The following is a 21,060-nucleotide window of genomic DNA, read 5'->3' as shown; positions in this document are numbered from 1 at the left end:
GGCTACCTTCCTGTCCGAAGCGATAGCTATCAGGAAAGCCACCTTTAGAGATAGGTGCAGTAAGGAACATGTTGTTAGAGGCTTAAATGGTGGCCCCATGAGCTTTGACAAATCTAAAGTTCAAGTTCTGGTGGGGATAAGTTCCCTTATTTGAGGGTACAACTTTTCCAGTCCCTTCACAAATCTGATTGTTATATCATTAGAAAATATAGAATAGTTATCTACATCGGGATGGAAAACTGATATTACTACCAGAATCATTTGGTAGAAGAATCATTAACTACTGCTGTTTAAGTGCAATAAATAGTCCTCTATCCAGCATAATAAATAAATGCTGGAGAGAGGACTGCATTGGCGAGACCCCCAAACTGGCAAGACCAGACCGAAAAAGGCCTCCATTTTGACATGTAAGCAGCTCTGGTAGAGGGCTTTCTAACAAGACATGGTGAACTTGCTTCAAGCAAGACTCCCTCTAAGACTTTGCCATGGAGCCTCCAGGCTGTTAAATGAAGGATCACAGGTTTGGTGGAGCAGCTGACCATTATCTTTGGAGATCAAGTTCAGGTACAACAGGAGCGAAATTGGAGCTGCAACTGACAGATCCAATACAATGGCGAACCAGTGTATCAAGGCTAGTAACATAGCATAGTAACATTGGGGTTAGTAACATAACTTAGACCTGATCCTGCTTGTTCTTTAGGAGGACTCTTTGCAGGAATGGGATTGTGGGGAAAAGCATAGTAGAGCTTGTTTGTCCAGGGTAGCAGGAAACCATCTGCGATAGAACCACGACTCTGGCCTTGTAAGGAGCAACATTGTTGGCATTTCTTGTTGCCCTTGTTTGCAAATAGGTCTGTCTGAAAAATTGAGAAAACTGTCTGGATGCATTTGGGCAGAGAAACCATTCATGACAACTTGTAAATGATCTGCTTAGGTGATCCACCAACTCATTCTGCATCCCTGGAAAGTAAGCGGCTTTGAGACGGATTGAATCGGCAATGAAAAAGTTCCATAGGTGAACTGCCTCCTGACAAAGAAGAGACGAGTGGGTTCCCCCTGCCTGTTGAGGTAAAACATTGCCACAGTAGTGTCTGAGACACCAAACAAGCTTTTGGCCTTAACATGTGGTAGGAAGGCCTGTCAGGCAAGGCAGACAGCCCTTAGCTCTCTGACACTGATGTGAAGAAAGAGATCCCTTGAGGCCCACAAACTTTGAGTTCGGAGGGCATCCAGATAAGCTCCCCACACCAGGACAGATGCATCTATCACCAGTGTCAGTAAAGTCTCGGGGCAGACAAAGGGAACACCCACACAAACATTGAGTGAGTCTGTCCACTTATCTAGCAAGGTTGGTACCTGTGAAGGCACAGTGAGCACAGTGGTAACTTGGTGAATAAATGGAGGCCAGCCAACTTTGATGAGTCCTGATTTGCAGCCTGGTATGTTGGACTACATGTGTGTATGAAGTAATACAGGAGTTTCATACAGTTTTGAGTTGATGTTGGGGGGAACGTTAAGGTCTGCCACAAGAGAATGAATTGTTTGGAATCTTGTGTCTGGAAGGAAAGCTCTGGCCTGAGCAGAGTCCACTAATGCGCCTATAAAAACCCTATTCTCTGCACTGGACAAAGGAAAGACTGATCAACTTAGACAAACAGACCTAGAGCTTTGAAGGATGATGGGATGAGTTGCACACTGGAGAGAACCTGAGCCCTGGACCAGCCCTTAACTAGCCAGTCATCCAGGTATGGTAGACCTGTATTCCTAGTCTCCTCTGAAACGCTGCTACCAGACATATTTTGTGAAAACCTGAGAAGCTGCTGACAGGCCAAAAGGCAGCACAGTGAACTGATAATGAAAGTGATTCACTATGAACCTGAAAAACTTTCTGTGACCTTGATAAAATGCCACATGAGAGTAGTCATCTCTTAAATTGAGGGCAGCATACCAGTCTCCAGGATACAGGTATAGAATAATGGAAAGCTGGAAGGCAAGGTGACCACATGAAACTATCTTTCTGAAGTATTTGTTGGTGCAGGTCTAAAATTGGTCTGAGATCTCCCTTTGGCTTCAGGATTAGGAAATAACAGGAAAAGAACCCTTTTCCTCTGTGACACTGCAGAACCTCTTCTATGGCTCCTACCTGAAGGAGAGACTGAACCTCCTGTAGTAGGAGCGCCTCGTGAGTGGCCCCTGAAGAGAGACAGGGCAGGGGGGTTGGGTAGAAATAAATTGGAGGGTATATCCCACTTCCAGTGCTTAATACCCATCAGTCTGAGCTAATCCAGGACCAAGCACTGGGAAAGTGGGAAAAGCAGTTTGCAAGTGTGGGGAAAATGGAAACTGGCATGGCGAGCTTTAGCATCTCATCAAAATGCCTGTTTAGCTTCCCCTGGGTGTCTAGATGGAACAGACCGTGACGCTGAGACAGAAGGAGAAAGAGGTCTATATCTACAACCCCTACTCTTTTTTTCTCTGCAGATCCTGCCAAGGAGCAAGGACAAAGTAATAGTGGGTCTGCTGTGGGTGTAAGTGCTAACTGGGTGGGACTGGAGTATACACCCACAAAAACTTCTTCCACTGAATGCATCCGATGAAGTGAGCTGTAGCTCATGAAAGCTTATTCTCAAATAAATTTGTTAGTCTCTAAGGTGCCACAAGTACTCCTTTTCTTTTTGCAAAAACTTTAGAGTTGCCCTGTCAAGTCCTTCAAGCCAGGGATTTTAGAGTTAGTTTGCTCCAAAAACAGTGAAGACCCTTCAAAGGGCAGGTCCTGTAAAGTCTGTTGAATCTCTTGTGGAAGCCCCAAAGATTGCAGCCAACAGCTCCTGCACATGGCCACTGCAGAAACCATGGACCTAGCTGCCGAGTCCAGTGCATCCAGTGCAGCCTACAGCGCAGAACTTGCTACAGATTTCCCCTAATAAGGTAATGAGGGGAACTCCTACCTAGCATCCTCTGGCAGCATGTCTCTAAATTTAAAATGGAATCCCAAACATCAAAATCATACCATCCCAAAAGTGCTGGCTGGTTGGCAATCCTGAGTTGCAACCTCCCAGTAGAATAAAAACTGCTATATCAAACAGATGTAGGGTTTTGGGGTTTTTTTTCATCTTTTGATTTGGGGGTCACATCGTGTTACCCTTGTTGGTCCCCTTCATTGGACACTGACAACACAAGAGACCCTCACCTAAATTGAGACTGGAGGAAGGGGTCTGCCAGAGAGCCGTAATAGGGTCCATACTAGCCTTGTTAACAGGGAGACCTCTCTTGAAAGCCAGGCTGTAGCCAAAATGTCAACAGGCATTAAGAGGGTTCTTTAACCTCCTTCACCTGGATCCTCACCCTCTTCAACAGCTCTTGGTGGCCTTACAGTCATCTGGGGGAGGCAAAATGCCCAAGGAGACTGCTTCACCAGAAGAAGAGGCCAGCACAAGCTGACACTGCTCTTCCTCCACTAGATATCCAGCAAGGTCCTCCTGAACCACCTCTTGCTGTTTGGTATGGGGACTGGCACCAGGCTCAGGAACACAGTGCCAGGCGAGTAGGTGCCCCATGCCTCTCTGAGGACACAGAACAGGAACATCTCCGATATGACCTAGAATCCTGAAGGAAACCCCATGGATTCCAAAATGGGCCCCGGTGACCCCCTAGCCATTGAGGGGGTGGCCAAAGGTTCCCGAGCAGAGAAGTAGTGCCTTAGTGGAGTGGAATGAAAGTGGCTCTGAGGGTGGGAAACATAGGAGCCAATCTCCGATTCAGTGGAGGACAACTCTCCCCCCTGCAGACCAAGTAGGGGCTAGTCCCAATGATGTCGGAGTCCAATGCCAAGTCAGAGAAGGACACTGAGCAGCCAATGTTGCAAGCTTCCCCTTTGATGGTACTGATGGATTTGCAATTTGAAGCAATGGAGGTTGACATGGTACCAAGCGCTGCAACACCCCTGTCTGCTGGTACTGAGAGCACAGTCTCCTGCACTGTCAGAGAAACTGGCACTGAAAGGCTCAGCAGATCTCTTGCTGCCACAAACTCCTCCAGTGTGGTCACTACCGAGATGGTCTCAGAATGGCATGGTACCACAGTTGTAGAAGGCATTCCCTCAGGCTTCAGACGTGACTGCATCTGCTTTGGTGCTGGAATCAATGGTGCCAGCTTCTGCGGTGCCACAGAAGAGCAGTGCTTAGGTTTTGGCCTCACTCTATTCTGATCCCTATGCCTGGCAACCTTCCCCTCTCAGTGGTCTGTTTAAGAGGTCTTATGCCTCTTCCTAGACAGATGGTGCACTGGGACTCAGGCAGCATAGAAGGTGCACTCCTAATGAAAGCTGAAGTACTCAGTGCAGGGTAGGACTGACCAGGCTCTAACAGAGGACTTAAGGCTGCCTCAATGAGCAAAAACTTTAGCCGGCCTTCTCTGTCTTTCCTTGTCCAACGCTTAAAGTCTCTGTAGTTCTGACAATGAATATGAACTTCTCCTAAACACTTAAAGCAGCTTGAGTGTGGATAGCTCACAGGCATTGGCCTAGTGCAAGAGATGCAGGATGAAGCCCAGTGATCAAGGCATCATACAGTACCAAGTAATAGACAAAAACCCCCAATTGAGCCAAAAAAGAAAAAACTTACACTAAGTACTAAACCAATACATCTAGTAAACTATGTACAATTAATTTACAATCAACACACAGAGCACTGGCTAAGGCAAGCCAAGCAATTCCAATGACTCACAGGCTGAAGGAACTGATGAAGCTTGGGGGCAGCTTGACCCTTTATACCACCATGTGGCAGCAAAGGATGCTCGAGCCACCTGACAGGTATCATAGAGAGAAAAATTTCTGATGGCTGTGAGCACGAATATCAAGAGTAGAATGGACATGTGCAAATCTCTCGAAGAAGAAATGTAACTTATGACAAAACATGTAAGAGTATCAATATTAAACAGTCTGTTTTAAAACAACAACACATCCATCTATTTTAACAAAACGAAGGTAAATAGATTTTGGAAAAATTTTAAATTTAGTGCACGTGCAGAGTGAGAAAGCTTACCTCACATTCCCTTTTGGAAAAACATTTTACACAACAATTTTCAAGCACAGTAAGCCAACATGTCAATGGAGAGGCAGCTTAATTAACTCAACCTACTGGAAATAAAACTAATAGCAATCTACTGCTATAGCTCATCTCTACTAAAAAATTTAGAATATTTTAAACAATACAGCTCTGCATGCAAACTTAATCACTATATCAATTTTTTTTAAATAAATACTCAGACCACATAGGGAACATTTCCAGAAACCTACATCTTAATATTCCAATAAGAATTTAGTATTACATGCCTGTTTCTTTCCCTCTCAAATCTTTTTATACTAAACAAAATAAAGGTTACTCTAACCTACAATAAAAATAGGTGTCTGCACCATGTACAGAGAATAATAGGAATGGAGGACAGGGTTGTTTTTTCCCCCCACTCTTACAAGAGACTCTTCTCATGGATATTTGCATGGTACTTTTATGTAATGCTTCCATGAACCTTGTATGTTTTACATAATATTAGGGGAGCCTAGAAAAACTAGTAACCAGAAAGTAAAATGAGATTTAACTTGTGAAGGTGCAAATTAATACACTGGAAAACAGTCACAAAAGACAATATTCAGTGGCCGTGAAAACAACCACATATTGCCAATGATCTTCCACAATGAGGACTGTGGATCTTTGCAGTTACCCACTGCAATGTGGCTATACCGTTCATTAAGGCCTAAGTAATTAATTGAGTGTGAATACCTTGGAATTCTACTACTTCAATTTCCACATAGAAAACATTAAATGGGCACTCGGATCAGAAATGCAACAGCTACAGTTCCATGTACAACCTTAATTCTTTTCTTTTTGCCTGTGCATTAGGATAGTGTGTAATCATGGAATCAAATTATTTCACAAATAACAGAAGAACAAATGTATGCTGTGATTGGAATGCTGTGCATTCATCTTTAGAATTTGTCTAAAGGCAAGAACTTCACGTTTCATTTCAGATCAAATTGAAAACTTTTTTTTTTTAAAAATGTGACAAAAAAAGTCTTAAAAAACCTGCGTTTGGGTCAAAATGAAATGGTATATAGTTGGAAATCTCTCCCCTCACCACCCACTAATAAAGATAAAGTGAAAAAATGGCTGTGAGTTACAAACTACTGATGAAAGGAGGGCTGGCAGTGAACTTTACAAAAACGAGAAAGCTATAAAAATTAATACAATCATATTACTAGGGAAAATCTTTTTCTGTTATCAATCTACTGGAGACTACTTTTTCCTAGTGGAAAAATCAATTGCATAAACTTTCCTTAACAAGTTATTTTAATTAAACAGAAAAGGCTACATTAAAAGACCATTATGCTTCCTAAATCAAGCACTCAAAAGTTAGTAAATGACAAAATTAAGGTTGCCAGTGCACTATGACACAATCTTTAATTACAGGATAACATACTATTTTTTCCACAGCACCCTGCCTCCATCTGTGCACAGGATGGACGGTGCTCACTTAGTGAGTAGTTATTTGATATTTTGTTTTCTCCGCATTGTTCAGTATGTGTAGAACCCTGTGAAATTCTTTTTTCTTTTCAATAATTTTTCAGAAATTTTGTTTTATCTCTTGGGAGGGGAACAAAACAAAATAAAATGAACATTGCAGAAAAATTCCCAGGGACGGAAGAGGGCATGGAGAGCAAGCCTACTCCAGTCTAGTGAAGAAGGAAGATCCTAAGGGACAGGGCTGGAGAGTGAGACCACCTTGCACTCACCCTGCAGCGGTGCTCTGCATGTCATGCCCTGGCACATGAGGTCGCAGCACTGCTCAGTTTTGGCCCCATTGCCCTTCTGTCATCATGACAGAGGAGTGGCCAGGCCAAACCTGAGCAGCACTGCGACCCAGTGCACCTGTTTTTTTTTAGTTTTATGGTGTTTTATGCCATTTTGCATTTGCAAAAAACACGAGGCTCTAAATATGTGGCTCCAGGCATTATTTACCACAGACTATTCAAACCCTGCCCAGAAGGCAGAACTATTGATCTCCTCATTGGCTTTTTCTATGGTACCCATTACAGCATTTCTTCACAAACATTAATATTCTATTTTCACACTATCCCTCTGAAATGAGAGGGTAGGATCATCCACATTTTATAGATGGGGAACTGAAGCAAAGAGAGATTAAGGTCAGAAGTACCCACTAATTTTCTGTGCCCAATTTGAGAAACCTAGGACTTGATTTTTTGAAAATATGTAGCATAATACAGCAATTATGTTCCAAGCATGACTTCAGTTGAAGTCAATGGGAGCTCTGAGTGCTCAGTACTTCTGCAAGTGATACCCCGGGGTCTCAAGACAGGCACCCAGAAAATGAGGAACACAATTAATGGCCATCTCTGAAAAATGACTTCCTATCATCATGTATGAACTCTGTGGCAGAAGCATGAATAGAACCCAATTCTCCAGCATTCATCAGCTGCTCCAACCGTGAGACCAACTTTCTCTTTCTGAAATATCCTGCCTCATTCACTACACACCCTCCATCTTCTATAACAAATGAGGCAGGAGTCCTACAGACAACAGTCTGTTTTACTACACAACTTGATTGATCTGGTGGGAAAAAAATATGTGAACATGTAATTAAGAACCGATATAATGCACAGCCAGGCTTAATTCTGGCATTTCCTAACCCCAGAGTGCTTGACTTAATAACGTTCTTTTAATATTTCTTTAATAAGGCTAGGAAGTTGCACACAAAAAACCTAAAACCACCCAAACACATTCTATCATGTGCCAACATATTAACACCTACATAGGTCATTAGAGGGCTGGAACCTTTAAATCCATGGCCCAGACCTCTTCCAGTTGAGCTGATAAGCAACAGAGCAATAGTAGGTTGTCATCCTCTATGTGGACTAACAACAGAATAGGAATGAGACACTTTGCCAGTACGCTTCACAGATATATATTGATGGCAGAGGAATGGTGAGGCTTGGAATCTTGGGTTCCATTCTAGGATCTGGAGAAGAGTGTCCTCTAGTGGGCACAAACTTTTCTCCATTCTCCTACAACCTGTCCCTATAGATCTTCCCCACTCCTAGCTCAACATCCCAGTCCATTTACCTCCCCTAGCCAGTCTAAGTGTCCATTCCTCAGGCTTCTCATACAAGTCCCAGTTTCCTTGCCCAGCAAATCCTACTTCCCTAATCCCAGTCTCCCCCATTCTCAGTTCCCTACCCAGCCAGTTCCCCCCTACTCCTAGTTCTTCATACAATCTGTCTCCCTCACAATTTCCAGTAACTTCCTTCCCTATCTGCTCATGGGCCCAGTCTCCCTCCCCAGGCTCCTTATCCAATCTCAGTGTCCCATCCGAGCTCCTCATCAAATCTGTCTCCTCATTCCCCATCCCTCCCCGTTCTGGCTACAAGTCCCCTCCTCCTCTCCACACTGCCTGGCCATCAGTGGGGGGTGAAGAGGAGTGTCATTCAGAACACAGATCAGACAGGCTCCCAATTCCAGTGGATCTGGCACAGCCTGGAGCAACCAGAAACTGCAATTGCAGGGGAAGTCCTGCTCAACCAGTTGTAGTTCTGGGCTGCAGCACATTCTTAATAGGCAACCTTAACAACAGGCAGTGCTATGAGCCCCTCCTATAATAAATGTAATAAAATGAACAATTCATACTCTAATAGCAATAACCATGTCAGCACAGACACGTGTACTACAGGATATTGGTGCATTTTTAGGATGGCTGAATCTCATGCCTCTTGGAAAACCTAAAGTATGTGCCAATGCATGACCACTGTGGATTTTCATATTAGAAACTAAAATAATACAGCCTCATTCCCAGAAATTGCTGCTCTTGGCCCAAGATACATGTTGACATGAAATTTGCAATTTGCTGCCTTTTCAAATCTCAAAATCTTATTAAAATTTAAAATATGAAGAAAAGCATTTTGATAGATGAGATTTGCAAGCAAGTCTAGAATCATGTCCTCTGAGACTAGCATTAGAGTAATGAGACATGCACAAACTTCCAAGACACCAGCACTAAGCATTAATATCATAGTAATCAGTTTCTGTCAGATGGGTAAGATTTGCATTGAGGCTTAACTTGCAGTACAAGCACAAGCATTAGTATCACAGTGATCTTTCTGCCACTCCATGTTAGCTCTGCTGAAAGGAGAACTATTAGGAAATCCTGCTTTGGCATCAGTATTTTAGCTAGAGCCAGGCTTAAACTTTTTCAGAGTGGGATCTCTCTCAGAGGTGACCACCTCCTCTATTTGGAACACTGCAGCCTCACTGTAACCACTATTGAACTGCTTTTAACTTTTCTTTAAAAAAGGATAATTTTATTTAATCTCCCCATCCCATCTCTTCCATTTCTCTCTCTCCTCCATGTTCCCTTACACATTATTCTCCGTGACTTGTTTCCCTTCTTCTCTGATCTCATGGACATTCTTTCTCCAGTAGTGGCCCTGCCCCATAAGCAGCTTCTGTTTTTTCTTCTCCTGCCCGTTCTGGTCCCAGAGGGCTGATTCCGTATCCTCTTTTTCTTAAGTAGCTACTGGCCCAACAGAAAATGGCAAGAGCTGAAACTCTTCTGGTTATTAAAGAAGGAACTGAGAGGTACCAATCAAGAACACACTAAAGTTACTAAGAATCTAAGAGGAAAAGATTAACTTGTTATATGGAAAGTTTGATCCTCATTTGAGATAACAAAAATTCTGATGCAGTAATCTCCTGATGTGGCAATATTTCCTAGTGATGCCCCCATTTCCATTGAAACAATCATGGAGAGGCAGGAAGATTACAGGACACTAGACTTAGGGTCATGGTACTTAACAAGAATCTAGACAATCATAACATTAACTTAATTTTCAAATATATAGCAGGAAATGCTTAAATACCACTATCCAGGATTTTACATCTCAAACCTTTAATGGGACATATATGACCAATAAAACAATTTCCTGTAAGTTTCTGCAAATTATTGGTTAAGTATTCTAATAACAGATTGACTGCGGTATTGATAAATATACATCTTTCAGAATAAATTGTCTTGTTCTGTTTACATCTCCTGTGTGCAGCCTACCAAGTCCTATTTATCTTACCTTAGCAGCCCTGACAGCCTTAATTTTCAGCAGCATATCAACAAAAGCCACTCGCACTTTCTCAGAATTGTCATGGAGACTGTATTTTACTGTTGGCAGGAGCTGTTCCAATAATGGGTGGCTTAGTTTGTTGTCCAAAATTATAGGCAGACACTGCAACAGAAATATCACACTGAATAAAAAAATAAAATAAAAAAAACAGCAGACATACAAAAACTATACTAAAATTTTTAAACTTAAGGCTAAACATAGTAGCAGATGTTTCATTTACGTATTTTTTTCTATAATTACCTTTTAAAAGAAAATGCTAAAGAGCAACTCAAAATCTCTTAATTCCTTTCATTTCAGATGAAGTGGTTTTACCTTTTAAGATCTTCTGACCTGAGGCAGTGTTTTTGTCCATCTCTTGTACTTGAGGAGTACATGTTTATGCCCAGGAAGTGAGTGTTTCTGACACTTCTGACATTTGTTAGATGGAGTTGATCAATCAATCCTGGTTTACTGAACAACTATCTGGGGAACAGCCTTCCCCAACACACAGACAGTAATATATGCATCCAACCATGGGAAGACTGACAGTGGGGTACAAAACACAGCACTTAAACCTGTCTTTTTTTTTCCAGGTCTCGCTCTCTGGGTCACACATGATGCCTTGGAACTGAGCTGGAAACATTTTCTACACAGTTGTGTAATTAAGTATACATCTTTAGTTATTTACAATTATCTGAACAAGAAAGTCTAATCAAAATACCAAACCAAGAGCATGGAAAGGAGGTCTTTCCACCCTCAGGTAGCCAGAAAGAGAGGAATTGAGGTGGTCAGGGATCACATAGCTACTCAAACTCAGCTCTAAATGTTTGGTTCCACAAGGGGTTGTTTGTTCATTCCCAGAAGGCATTTTTTCTAGAAGGTTTGCAAAACTTAAATACAGGAAGTACATCACAAGGGAAATTATGCAAAGATCAACTCAAAGAAGAATCAAAAGGTTTTATAAAAAGCACGCCTTCTACTGAAGTTGACCCTTAACCCACACCACATGCTTCAAGGAAAACTTAAAAGTTTACTATCAATACAAGTTTTTAAAGTCTGCTTATTAAACTTACCTTAAAAACAGAACAGCGAACATCAGCTGAAGTTACATCAAAAGCCAGATCTCCAATTAGTTTTTTTAAAAGCTCAGCAAGGATGGTGGCAGGAATCATGTCCCAGTATTTGGATGTTATTTTACTAACACCAAGTACCCCTGTAGAGCGGACCAATGGGTGAGGATCTTCTAAAAGACTCTATAAACAAAGAAGAAGAGAAACAAATTTCATGTATGCATCGTCATGCTTTCCGTTCATATTTAAAAGAAGAAACAAAAATCATCGCTATTAGCATTTAACCAAACCATATAAGATGTGATATTATGAAATATTTCCATATCTGGAATATTCTCCAAATGAGTGTTTATTGCTATTATTAAACAACTTTTGGTTAGAAAACAAAATTAAGATAAAAATATTGGGAACGATTTTCAAAAACATCACCCTAAAGTTAGGCTCTTAGAGTAGAATTTTCAAAAGTTATTGAAAGTCAATGAGACTTGTGCATGAAAGTCACTTAAACACTTGAAAATCTCACTCCTGAGGTTTGCCTTTATGCACCTAATTATCAAGTCTCACTGTTCACTGTTTGTGAGGCAATGACCTTAAAACCTGGAATTTCCAGGAATCTTCAGTGATCAAATATTTATTCTTGTGAATACAATAAATTTCCCCAGACAGAATAAAACACTGCTTTAGGAATAAACTGGCTTGCCCTCATCTTTCCAATTCATTATTTTAACTCTTATCTCCCCCATACTTCTGTTTAGATACTCCATCATAGGAGCTGCAGATACTTAAGATTAGGAATTAATTGCAGATTTTCAGCTGTTGCAGCACAAAAGTCAAGTAATCAAGTATAGAGCCCTCCTTACCCATTGTATCCTGAGTAAATGAATGAAAGTTAAAGCCAGTATCATCTGGCTTTCCTAAGCACTCTCTCAGGTTTTTGAACCATACTTGTAGCTCAATTAATGTAAACTCAGACCCCCACTTCATTAGTATTTAGGCCCCTTTCCAAAACATTGCTATTCCACCAGAAATCAGAGCGTGCACAAGATTAAAGGAATTTAATTGCATATTTCTGCACTCTTTCCTGTGGGTAACATTCTCAATCCCCTTACTCCATTGATTGCAGTACATGTATTTCAAATGGTCTTACTGCCAAGTAAATTTTGGCAAATGTTTAACTTAACATTTTGTTTTCACATTTTGTCTTCATGAAAACTTACGAAAAGTTCTTCAAACTGTTTCTGAATTTCATTATCCATAGCCTCATTATTAAAATGGGGATCACGAATAGGAAATGCTTCAACGAACAATAATGCTGCATTTGATCGAACTTCTGAGTTTCTGGCCTATTACAATGGAATAGAAAAGAAATTGTTCATAAAATTGGTACTCTTTATTAAAACTTATTGACAAATATTCTTCAAATCACCCTTATCAGTTTAGTACTTCTAATCAAATAGGAATTCTAATAAAGTAATTGGATTAAACATAACAATTTATAACAACTTCTACATCTCACAGTTCAAAGTTCTGCCCAACCAGTAAATTCTAGGTTAGCTGTAAATTGAGTTCTCAGAGCATACTGGCTTCAAAGATGCAGAGGATTCACACTTGGAGGAGTGCCATCTTGCGTAGGCCTAGAATAGTTAAAGTCAGTTAGCACTGCTACAGACCTTCAAATATGTGCTCTGTGGTAGAGAGGCTGCAGCTATAGAAGGTGGTACTTTGGTCTCAGCCCTTAAATTAGTGCTCAGAATATGGAAATTGAATTCAAGCAAACATACTTGAAGGTTTTATTTTGGGGGGCAGGGAGCGGGGAGAAGGTCATCCTCTGACACTTTTGGTGTTTGTCATTACTTGACAAAAAGTAGAAATTTCATAGGGATTTCTTTAAATTGGTTTGAACATTTTATTTAATCAAACAAACAAACAAACAAAAACTTAAGTATATCATCCACCATATTCTTCAAGCAGTATGTGTATGTAAATAATTAGTAAGTTTAATTTACTCCTTAAATTCAGAAAAGGCAATCTTGTAATAACCTAAAATTAGAATTTACAATAAATAATAAGCATTTTTGCATCAGTACCCCCAATATCGGTCTGAAATTGATGAAAGTAGCCCTGGTCCTAGCAAACACAAGAATCCTCAGTAGCTTTAAAAAGGGAGGATAAAACGGTTACCTACCTTTTGTAACTGTTGTTCTTCATATCCGTTCCATTCTAGGTGTGCGTGCGCCCATGTGTGTAGTCGTTTGAGATTTTTGCCTTCGTGGTATCCATAGGATCAGCTGTGGCGCCCCCTGGAGTGCCGCGCTCATGCATCAGTATATTAGGTGCCACCAGCCCTACACCTTCTCAGTTCCTTCTTCCCAGCAACTCCAACAGAGGGGCAAGAGGCTGGGTAATGGAATGGACATGAGCAACACATCTTGAAGAACAGTTATGAAAGGTAGGTAACCATTTTTTCTTCTTTGAGTGCTTGCTTATGTCGATACCATTCTAGGTGACTCACAAGCAGTGCCCATGGAGGTGGGCTCAGAGTTCACGGTCACACAGCTAGCAGCACTGCTCTACAAAGCCAGCGGCATCATGAGCTTGCTGGGTAAGTGTGCAATGAGATATGAATATGTGGACAGACAACTAGGAAGCAGCCCTATAGATCTCTTGGATTGGTACCTGTGCCAGGAAGACCGCTGATGACGCTTGTGCCCTAGTTGAGTGTGCCGTCACGATTGCCAGCAGAGGCACTTGCGCCAGCTCATAGCAGTAGGGGATGTAGGCAGTGATCCAGGACAAAATCATTTGAGCAGACACAGGGTGACCTTTCATTCTGTCTGCCACTGTAACAAACAACTGCATCAACTTATGGAACGCCTTTGTCCTGTCTATGTAGAAGGCCAGCACCTTCCTGATGTCCAGGGCGTCGAACCTGCATTCTTCATCTGACGTATGAGGCTTTGGGAAGAAGATAGGTAAGTATATGTCCTGGCCCTTTCATTCACAGCAGACACGACCAGTGACACCGATGGAGGGTGCGTGTAGAGGTATTTGAACCCTTTTGCAAGGATCTAATACTTCTTTTCCACCTTGCAACAAGTCGGTGGAATGGAAGAGGGGGTTTGCCACAGCCATTTGGCAATTTTAAGACCCATGGGTGGACAGGCAGCGTGACCCGGGCTGGGGTGGAGGAGGATATAACATTGAAAAGGTCACTGGACTCTTCTGCGACCTCCTCAATTTGTAGGTTAAACTTAGCAGCCACTCTTAAGAAGGGCCTGGTGCTCCTTGAGATTGTTGGGGGGGACTACCAATTTGGGAGGGATCTGCCACCGCTTCATCTGGGACGGCTACACCACTTGTGGAAGAGCAGGTTCCCCCTCTCTCTCCAGGGATGGCTCTTTAGGCGCTGGGGTTTGGTGTGCTGCTCCCGCATCGGATTTTGCACTGCGTTCCAATTCCGGGGCTGGTGGTGCCAGGGCTGGTTGGTCCAAGGTGACCAGGGAAGGCTGGTGAGAACACTGGACCGGCATTACTGGCACGCCCCGCGGGTACCAATATGGCCATTGAGCAGGCCACTGCCCCTGCTGCACATTATCACTGAGGGTGCCACACTGGTCTCACGAGTCGGCAGTGCATCTCCCCTTCTTGGTGAGGGGCTGAACTCCCAGTTCGACTCGGACCACTGCCCTTCTGGTGATCAGGGCGGAGCAGTCGAGGCCTGAGTCTGCCGACTGACTCTGATCAGCAACCGGCAAGGTGAAAGCGAGGAACAGCACCTTCCCAACAAATGGTACCAGGGAAATGGGACTGGTGCCGTGACAAGGAGCGGTCCTGCCCGGGCGGGGATCAACATCTTGGAGACCATCTGGGCGAAGGTGAGCTGGGCTACGGCAATCTCTGATGGGAAGCTCGCCGATACTGGTGGTATAAGGACCAGCGCTTCGACTCCGGTGTCCCATGTCTTGTAGATGGAGAGCGCGTTGAGGACCTGGGCCTTCTAGTCAGTGACCTAGGATACGGTGCCGGAGTCCAAAGCCACAGAGATAGAGATCTGCACCTGTGGTCCAGTGATCAAGGGTGCTCCACCACCCTATGAGGCGGTCCCATGATTGGCTTGCCCTTAGATGTCGGGGTCTTAGCTGAGTCTGCTGCCTGGTTAGGTGCCAGTAGGCCTACTTGCTCTTTAGCCACCGGGGCCACTTCGGGCAACGATGGCCCTGGGAGAGACCATGGTTCCCTACCTCTCCCTGGAGTCGGATCCCTAGTCGGGCTGGGGGGGACCAACCTCCGCGGTAACCCCGTGAAGCACCAGGGTGGGCACATGGCCTGACATTGGTCCTTTGCCCAAAGATCCTTGCCCTTCTGGTGCCAGGAGGCTCTTCTTCTTTTGCCACTTCTTAGGCAAGCCAACTCTACGGATACTGCTAAGGCAAAAGTCTCCGACAACTGTGCATGTAGGCGCACACACACACACCTAGAATGGAATCAACATGAGCAAGCACTCAAAGAAGAAAGCATTTTACTGGGTTGCAAGTAAATGAAGGCTTTTGTTCCACTGACTCACCTGGCAGATGATGCTTTTTTAAAAATACCACTGAAACCTGACTTAAGAAGAGTAGATTGCCTTCACACATTACAATAAGGTTGCAAGGCAACAGTTGCCAAATGCATAGAAGGAGTCAGAAAAACAGTCTGAAAAGTATGCATGTTTTCCTACAAAAACTACTAAAGTGAAAAGTGCCTTAGAAATTCAGATAGGGTCCTGCTATTTGTTGTAGTGATGAAATTATTTGAACTGAGAATTAGGAATAGCATCAGCATTAACGATGCACAAAAGAAAAGGTAATGCTTTTATATAAAAAATTGCACAGCTAATTTATTGCCATGTGTTTATCTAAATCTAAGATGTATTTCATAAAGGAAATATGTTCAGTACTGGTGTATTTTCAAATCACTTGTAATGCATGTATTTCTCAACATTATTGTTTCCAAATTGAACAAAGATTACACTCAAAGTGTTCTGCTGTTTGGTATTAGTGCAACATAACCCCCCTTTCCAAAACCCCACAACTATACAACCTTTAGAAGTGTAAAATGCATATTAATTATTATTTGTATAACTATAGTATCTAGAGGCCCTAGTCATGGGCCAGGACATCATTTGGCTAGGTGCTGTATAAAATAGAAAAAAGTAACTGCTCCTACCCCAGCGAATGGTACTATTTGAGCATAAGAGAGACAATAGATGAGGAGTACAAGAAAATAAATGAGACAATACTGATGAACATGATAGGCAGTTGTCTCAGCACGAGTGACCGAATTGTTGTCACTTTTTTGTGGGCATTATGGAAAAGGAGTTTTAAGGAGGACTTTGAAGGTGGATAATCAATGAGTTTTGCAGATGTTTACAGGAGGAGCAGCATGGGAGAAAGCACGAAGATGCTTGTTTGGAAATTTAACAACTGGGAGATTGAGGTTGGCATCATAGGCTGATCGGAGGTGGAAATCAACTTCTTGATAGCAAATCACAGAGGATAGCAGAGAGTGAATCAGGATAAGGACAGGCCATGAAGTGCATTCAAAGTGAAAACAAGTAGCTTAAGTTTGATGTGATAGAGAAGGGGGAGTCAGCAGAGCAATGCAAAGAAAAGGGTGACACGGTCAAGTGATGAGCTAGCAAAATGATCCTTGCATGCTCACTTAACTAAGGAAGACCTGAACATATTTTTCTGTAATTTACAAAACAAATCACTTTTATATTGTTTCTGTGATACTCACTTCACTTACATCATGGCAAAACTGTTTATGAAGCTATCACTGGTTCCAAGTTAGGTGGTACACAGTAAACAAGGTTAGATTAAAATAATGTACAGGAGGGGTAATATTAAACCAAATTCAGAAAAGAATAAGAAATGTTGCTCAAAAAGAAGTTAAACATCTGGTGAATCAGCACTGAATGCTACTCTCAACGAGGGGCATACTGGCCCCTAAGAGGTCCCTTCCTCCCCATTCCCTACATAGATCTCCTTTGTTTCCTGACATCTTGTGCCAGATGGAGAGGGGGCAGAAACTCAAGTGCCAATGATGTAAAACAAAGGCTGAACACAACATATGTCTCAAAGCCTATGCTGAAGCTGTATTACACAACAAGTGAACCTTTCCTTTCAACTTCCATTGAAGTTTCCAAATCTCACCCCTAGGAACTATCCGGGTAAACTGCTTCTTCATCAATCCTGAGACTACAGCCTGCATCAGAACTATCATCCTACTTCACTGAAAAGATCTTTCACACTCAGGAAGGCTTCCTAAAGAGGAGATAACTTACCTGTAATTGAAAAGGAGTACTTGTGGCACTTGTAATTGGAGATTCTTCAAAATGCATGGTCCCCATCTGTATTCCACTGTGGGTTACACATGTGCACCATGCACCCAGAGTCAGAGAATTTGAAAGCAGTGTCCTTTGGTCTATACATGCACCCAAGCCATGTGCTTCCATCCAAGGCGACAAAAGGTGGGCGAGACCGAACACATCTCAAGTTCATTCTCCATCGTGAAACTGACAGATCTGAAGCAGAGGGGACTGAGGGCAGGAAGTGGCACACAGATAGGGACCACACATTTTGAAGAAACTTCAGTTACAGGTAAGTAGCCTTCTCCTCTTCTTCGAATAATGGTTCCTATTGTATTCCATTGTGGGTGATTGACAAGCAGTACCTACATTGGAGCAGGGTGTGAGGATAAGGATGGAAGGGTCAAGTGGAGAACCACCATGTCAAACAAGGCATCCTAAGTTCCCTCTAAGCTGCATGACCGCCCAGCAGACTATCAAGTACCGCACACTTCAGGTGCCCCTCCGTCCACTGCTGCACTGCTCCTGCTCTCTGCCTTGGAGCTCCTGGGAGCCTCCTGCTTGCGGTGCAGAGCAGGGAGGGAGGGAGAGGGCATTGATGTCAGGGTGTCCCCCTCCCCTGCACCCCATCTCCACAGAGCAGCGGAAGGGGCGGAGAAGAGAATATACACGACAGGGCTCAGGAGTGGGACAGATGGAGCTTGCTGGCAGCTGCTGTTCTGTCTGAACAAGCAGGCTTCAGACTGGTGAGCGCCGATCTACTTAAAAGGGTAGCGTACTTAAAGGGGCAATGCATGTCTCTGTCTCACACACACACACAGTCTTTCACACTCACCTCCAAACACATACCTGTATTATTATGGGGGGAGGGATAGCTCAGTGGTTTGAGCATTGGCCTGCTAAACCCAGGGTTGTGAGTTCAATCCTTGAGGGGGCCATTTAGGGATCTGGGGCAAAAATTGGGGATTGGTCCTGCTTTGAGCAGGGGGTTGGACAAGATGATCTCCTGAGGTCCCTTCCAACTCTGATATTCTATGATTCTATTATTGTTGTTACTTCTTGATACTTCTTTCAAAGTGTGTTATTTTAGTTTTTTGACTGGTCTATGCATTTCATAATTTTTATTTCTCTCACGCTTAAATTTAATTCGAGTAGTGAGTTCTAAAATGCCTAACCTGTCCTGGTTGGAGTAAGTATCCCTATGGTAACTTTTTAAAAATATATAATATATCTAGGTTTTTTGTTTCTACTGGTGGCACACATCTGCACATTACCTCGATATGGTGCACATAACAAAATTCATTCCACACATGGATGGAAAATATTAGAGGGAACATTGGAGGCATCCGCTGCCGAGTCCTGGACCAAGGCATTGTGAACATGTGGACAGAGCTCCACATGGTTGCTCTACATATGTCTATGCGAGGCACATCCTGAAGGGATGTCGTGGTCATTGCTTGAGCTCTAGTAGAGCTAGCCTGTATGCCAGAGTGGGGAGGTAGATTCAACAGCTGATAGAGTTTAATGTAGTCAGAAATCCATTGGGAGATTCTCTGGGTGAAGATGGCCTGTCCCCTGATTCTCAATGTTGTTACAATAAACAGTTTAAGGGACTTCCTGATTATTTTTGTTCTTTTCAGGTAAAAGGCCAGAGCTTGTCAGATGTCGAGGGAATGGAGCCTATGTTCTTCTGCAACTGTGAATGGATTGGTAAACATGAAACCGCTGAGAAAAAAATTCAGGCATAGGTGTAAGGAAACTTTATCCTTATGGAATACTATGAATGGCAGGTCCACCATTATAGCTCCAAGTTCCCAAACCCTTCTCACCGAAGTGATAGCAACAAAGGCGGCGGCCTTCATGGAGAAGAGGGACTGAGAGCAAGATGCCATTCATTCAAAGTGTGTGTGTGGGGGGGGAACTGTTAATACCAAGAGTACCAGATTCAGGTCCTATTGAGGTGCAATCTTTTGCAGGGGTGCAAAGGTTCTTAAGAAGCCTTTCAAAATCCAGCGGTTAGCAGGTATGTAAAAACAGTAACCCTCCAAAGGAGGATGGAATGTGCTGAGCACGAAACCTGATGTCTTGAAAGATAGAATGTAGTCCAGGATTTGGGGAATCTTCACAGCTTCTAGGGGAATCTTTCCTACTCTTAGAGAGAATGTCTTGTAATGCCAAGGAACATGCCTGTTCTATAGTTTATGCCCATCCAAACAGCACACTCTGAGGTGGAGTGGACATGGATTGGGATGCTTGATCTTGCAATTGTATTGGATCAGAAAGATTGGGGAAGTTCAGGATGGTAATCAGTGGACTGGATGACATGTGCAGGAGATTGGGGATCCAGAACTGTCTGGGCCAGAAGGGTGCAATCAGAATGACCGTCGTCTTGTTTCATCAGATTTTGTATATCACACAAGGTAGGAGAGGTAGTGGAAGAAAGAAGTAGTTGAATTGGTCTGACCAGCAGAGAAAAATGGTTACTAAGCTTCTCGTAACTGTTGTTCTTCAAGGTGTGTTGCTCATGTCCATTCCAATTAGGTGTGCGTGTGCCACGTGCAAAGCAGCCGGAAGATTTTTCCCCTAGCAGTACCCATTGGGTCAGCCTGGGCACCCCTTGGGGGTCGCATCTTCATGGTGCTCAATATAGGGCCCTGCCGATCTGCCACCCCCTCAGTTCCTTCTTACTGCCTTTGAGAAGAAAGAAAGAAGTACTGCCAGTAAGGCTAGCTGGAACACCCTTAGATCTTGCCTCAGCAAGCGCATCTTTGCAGTGTCCTGGTATATAGTTGTTTATAGTCAGTGGTTTTAGTAGTTATATTCTAGTTACTAAATATAACTATTTAGTAGTTATATTAATTTGGGCCCCCCACCCCAACACCAGGACATGCCTCGGTCCCTGGGTTTTAAAGCCTGCGAGGACTGTGGCAAGTCTATGCCCAAGAGCGACCCACACACTTCGTGTTTGAAGAGTTTGGCAGAGAGCCATTTGAAGGAGCACTGTAAGATCTGCAAGGGGTTTCACCCCAGAACCCTAAAAGACCAGGACCAGCATCTCAAATTCTCCGATTCCTACAATGGAATACAGTAGGGACCATCACTCAAAGAAGAGCAACCTGGATTTGCCCTCCCTGCATTCACCAATATACAGACTGCCTGCATTCCTGGTGTTCAGTATATGCACTCATCAAGAAGTTCTGGACACCCTAAAAGAGTCTTGATCCAAGACCTATGAATCCGATCCATGTGCCCCCTGGCTTGTGAAAGAGTCATAAGCAACTGATGCCACACACAACTGAAAAAGCCAACAACTCATTCATTCACCTACAAAACAGAAGAGACTATCGTCATGTTTCTCACCATTGAGCTCAAAGAGGTCTCTGTAACATATATTTACAAGCCATCAAAGATACTTTTCAATTTCATCAGACTGCCCACACAACAACCAAGTGTACCATATGAATCATAACTGGTGATTTCAC

At 43.1% G+C, this 21,060-nt stretch overlaps 1 protein-coding gene across 3 annotated transcripts in view; it reads right to left on the bottom strand.

Moving 5' to 3' along the window:
- The window catches only part of NCAPG2 (non-SMC condensin II complex subunit G2), a 116,736-nt gene that overhangs the window by 51,186 nt on the left and 44,490 nt on the right, over positions 1–21,060 (bottom strand). For all 3 annotated transcript variants that reach the window (XM_073334541.2, XM_073334542.2, XM_073334543.2), the window contains 3 exons: positions 12,447–12,572; positions 11,233–11,412; positions 10,130–10,282 (listed from right to left, as the gene is read on the bottom strand). In XM_073334541.2, coding sequence (XP_073190642.2) covers positions 10,130–10,282; positions 11,233–11,412; positions 12,447–12,572 — 459 coding nt within the window. The remainder of the gene's footprint in view (positions 1–10,129; positions 10,283–11,232; positions 11,413–12,446; positions 12,573–21,060) is intronic.

This window comes from Lepidochelys kempii, chromosome 2 (genome assembly GCF_965140285.1).
Source record: "Lepidochelys kempii isolate rLepKem1 chromosome 2, rLepKem1.hap1, whole genome shotgun sequence".
NCBI classification, from domain to species: domain Eukaryota; kingdom Metazoa; phylum Chordata; order Testudines; family Cheloniidae; genus Lepidochelys; species Lepidochelys kempii.
This window is presented reverse-complemented; position numbering and strand designations above follow the sequence as displayed.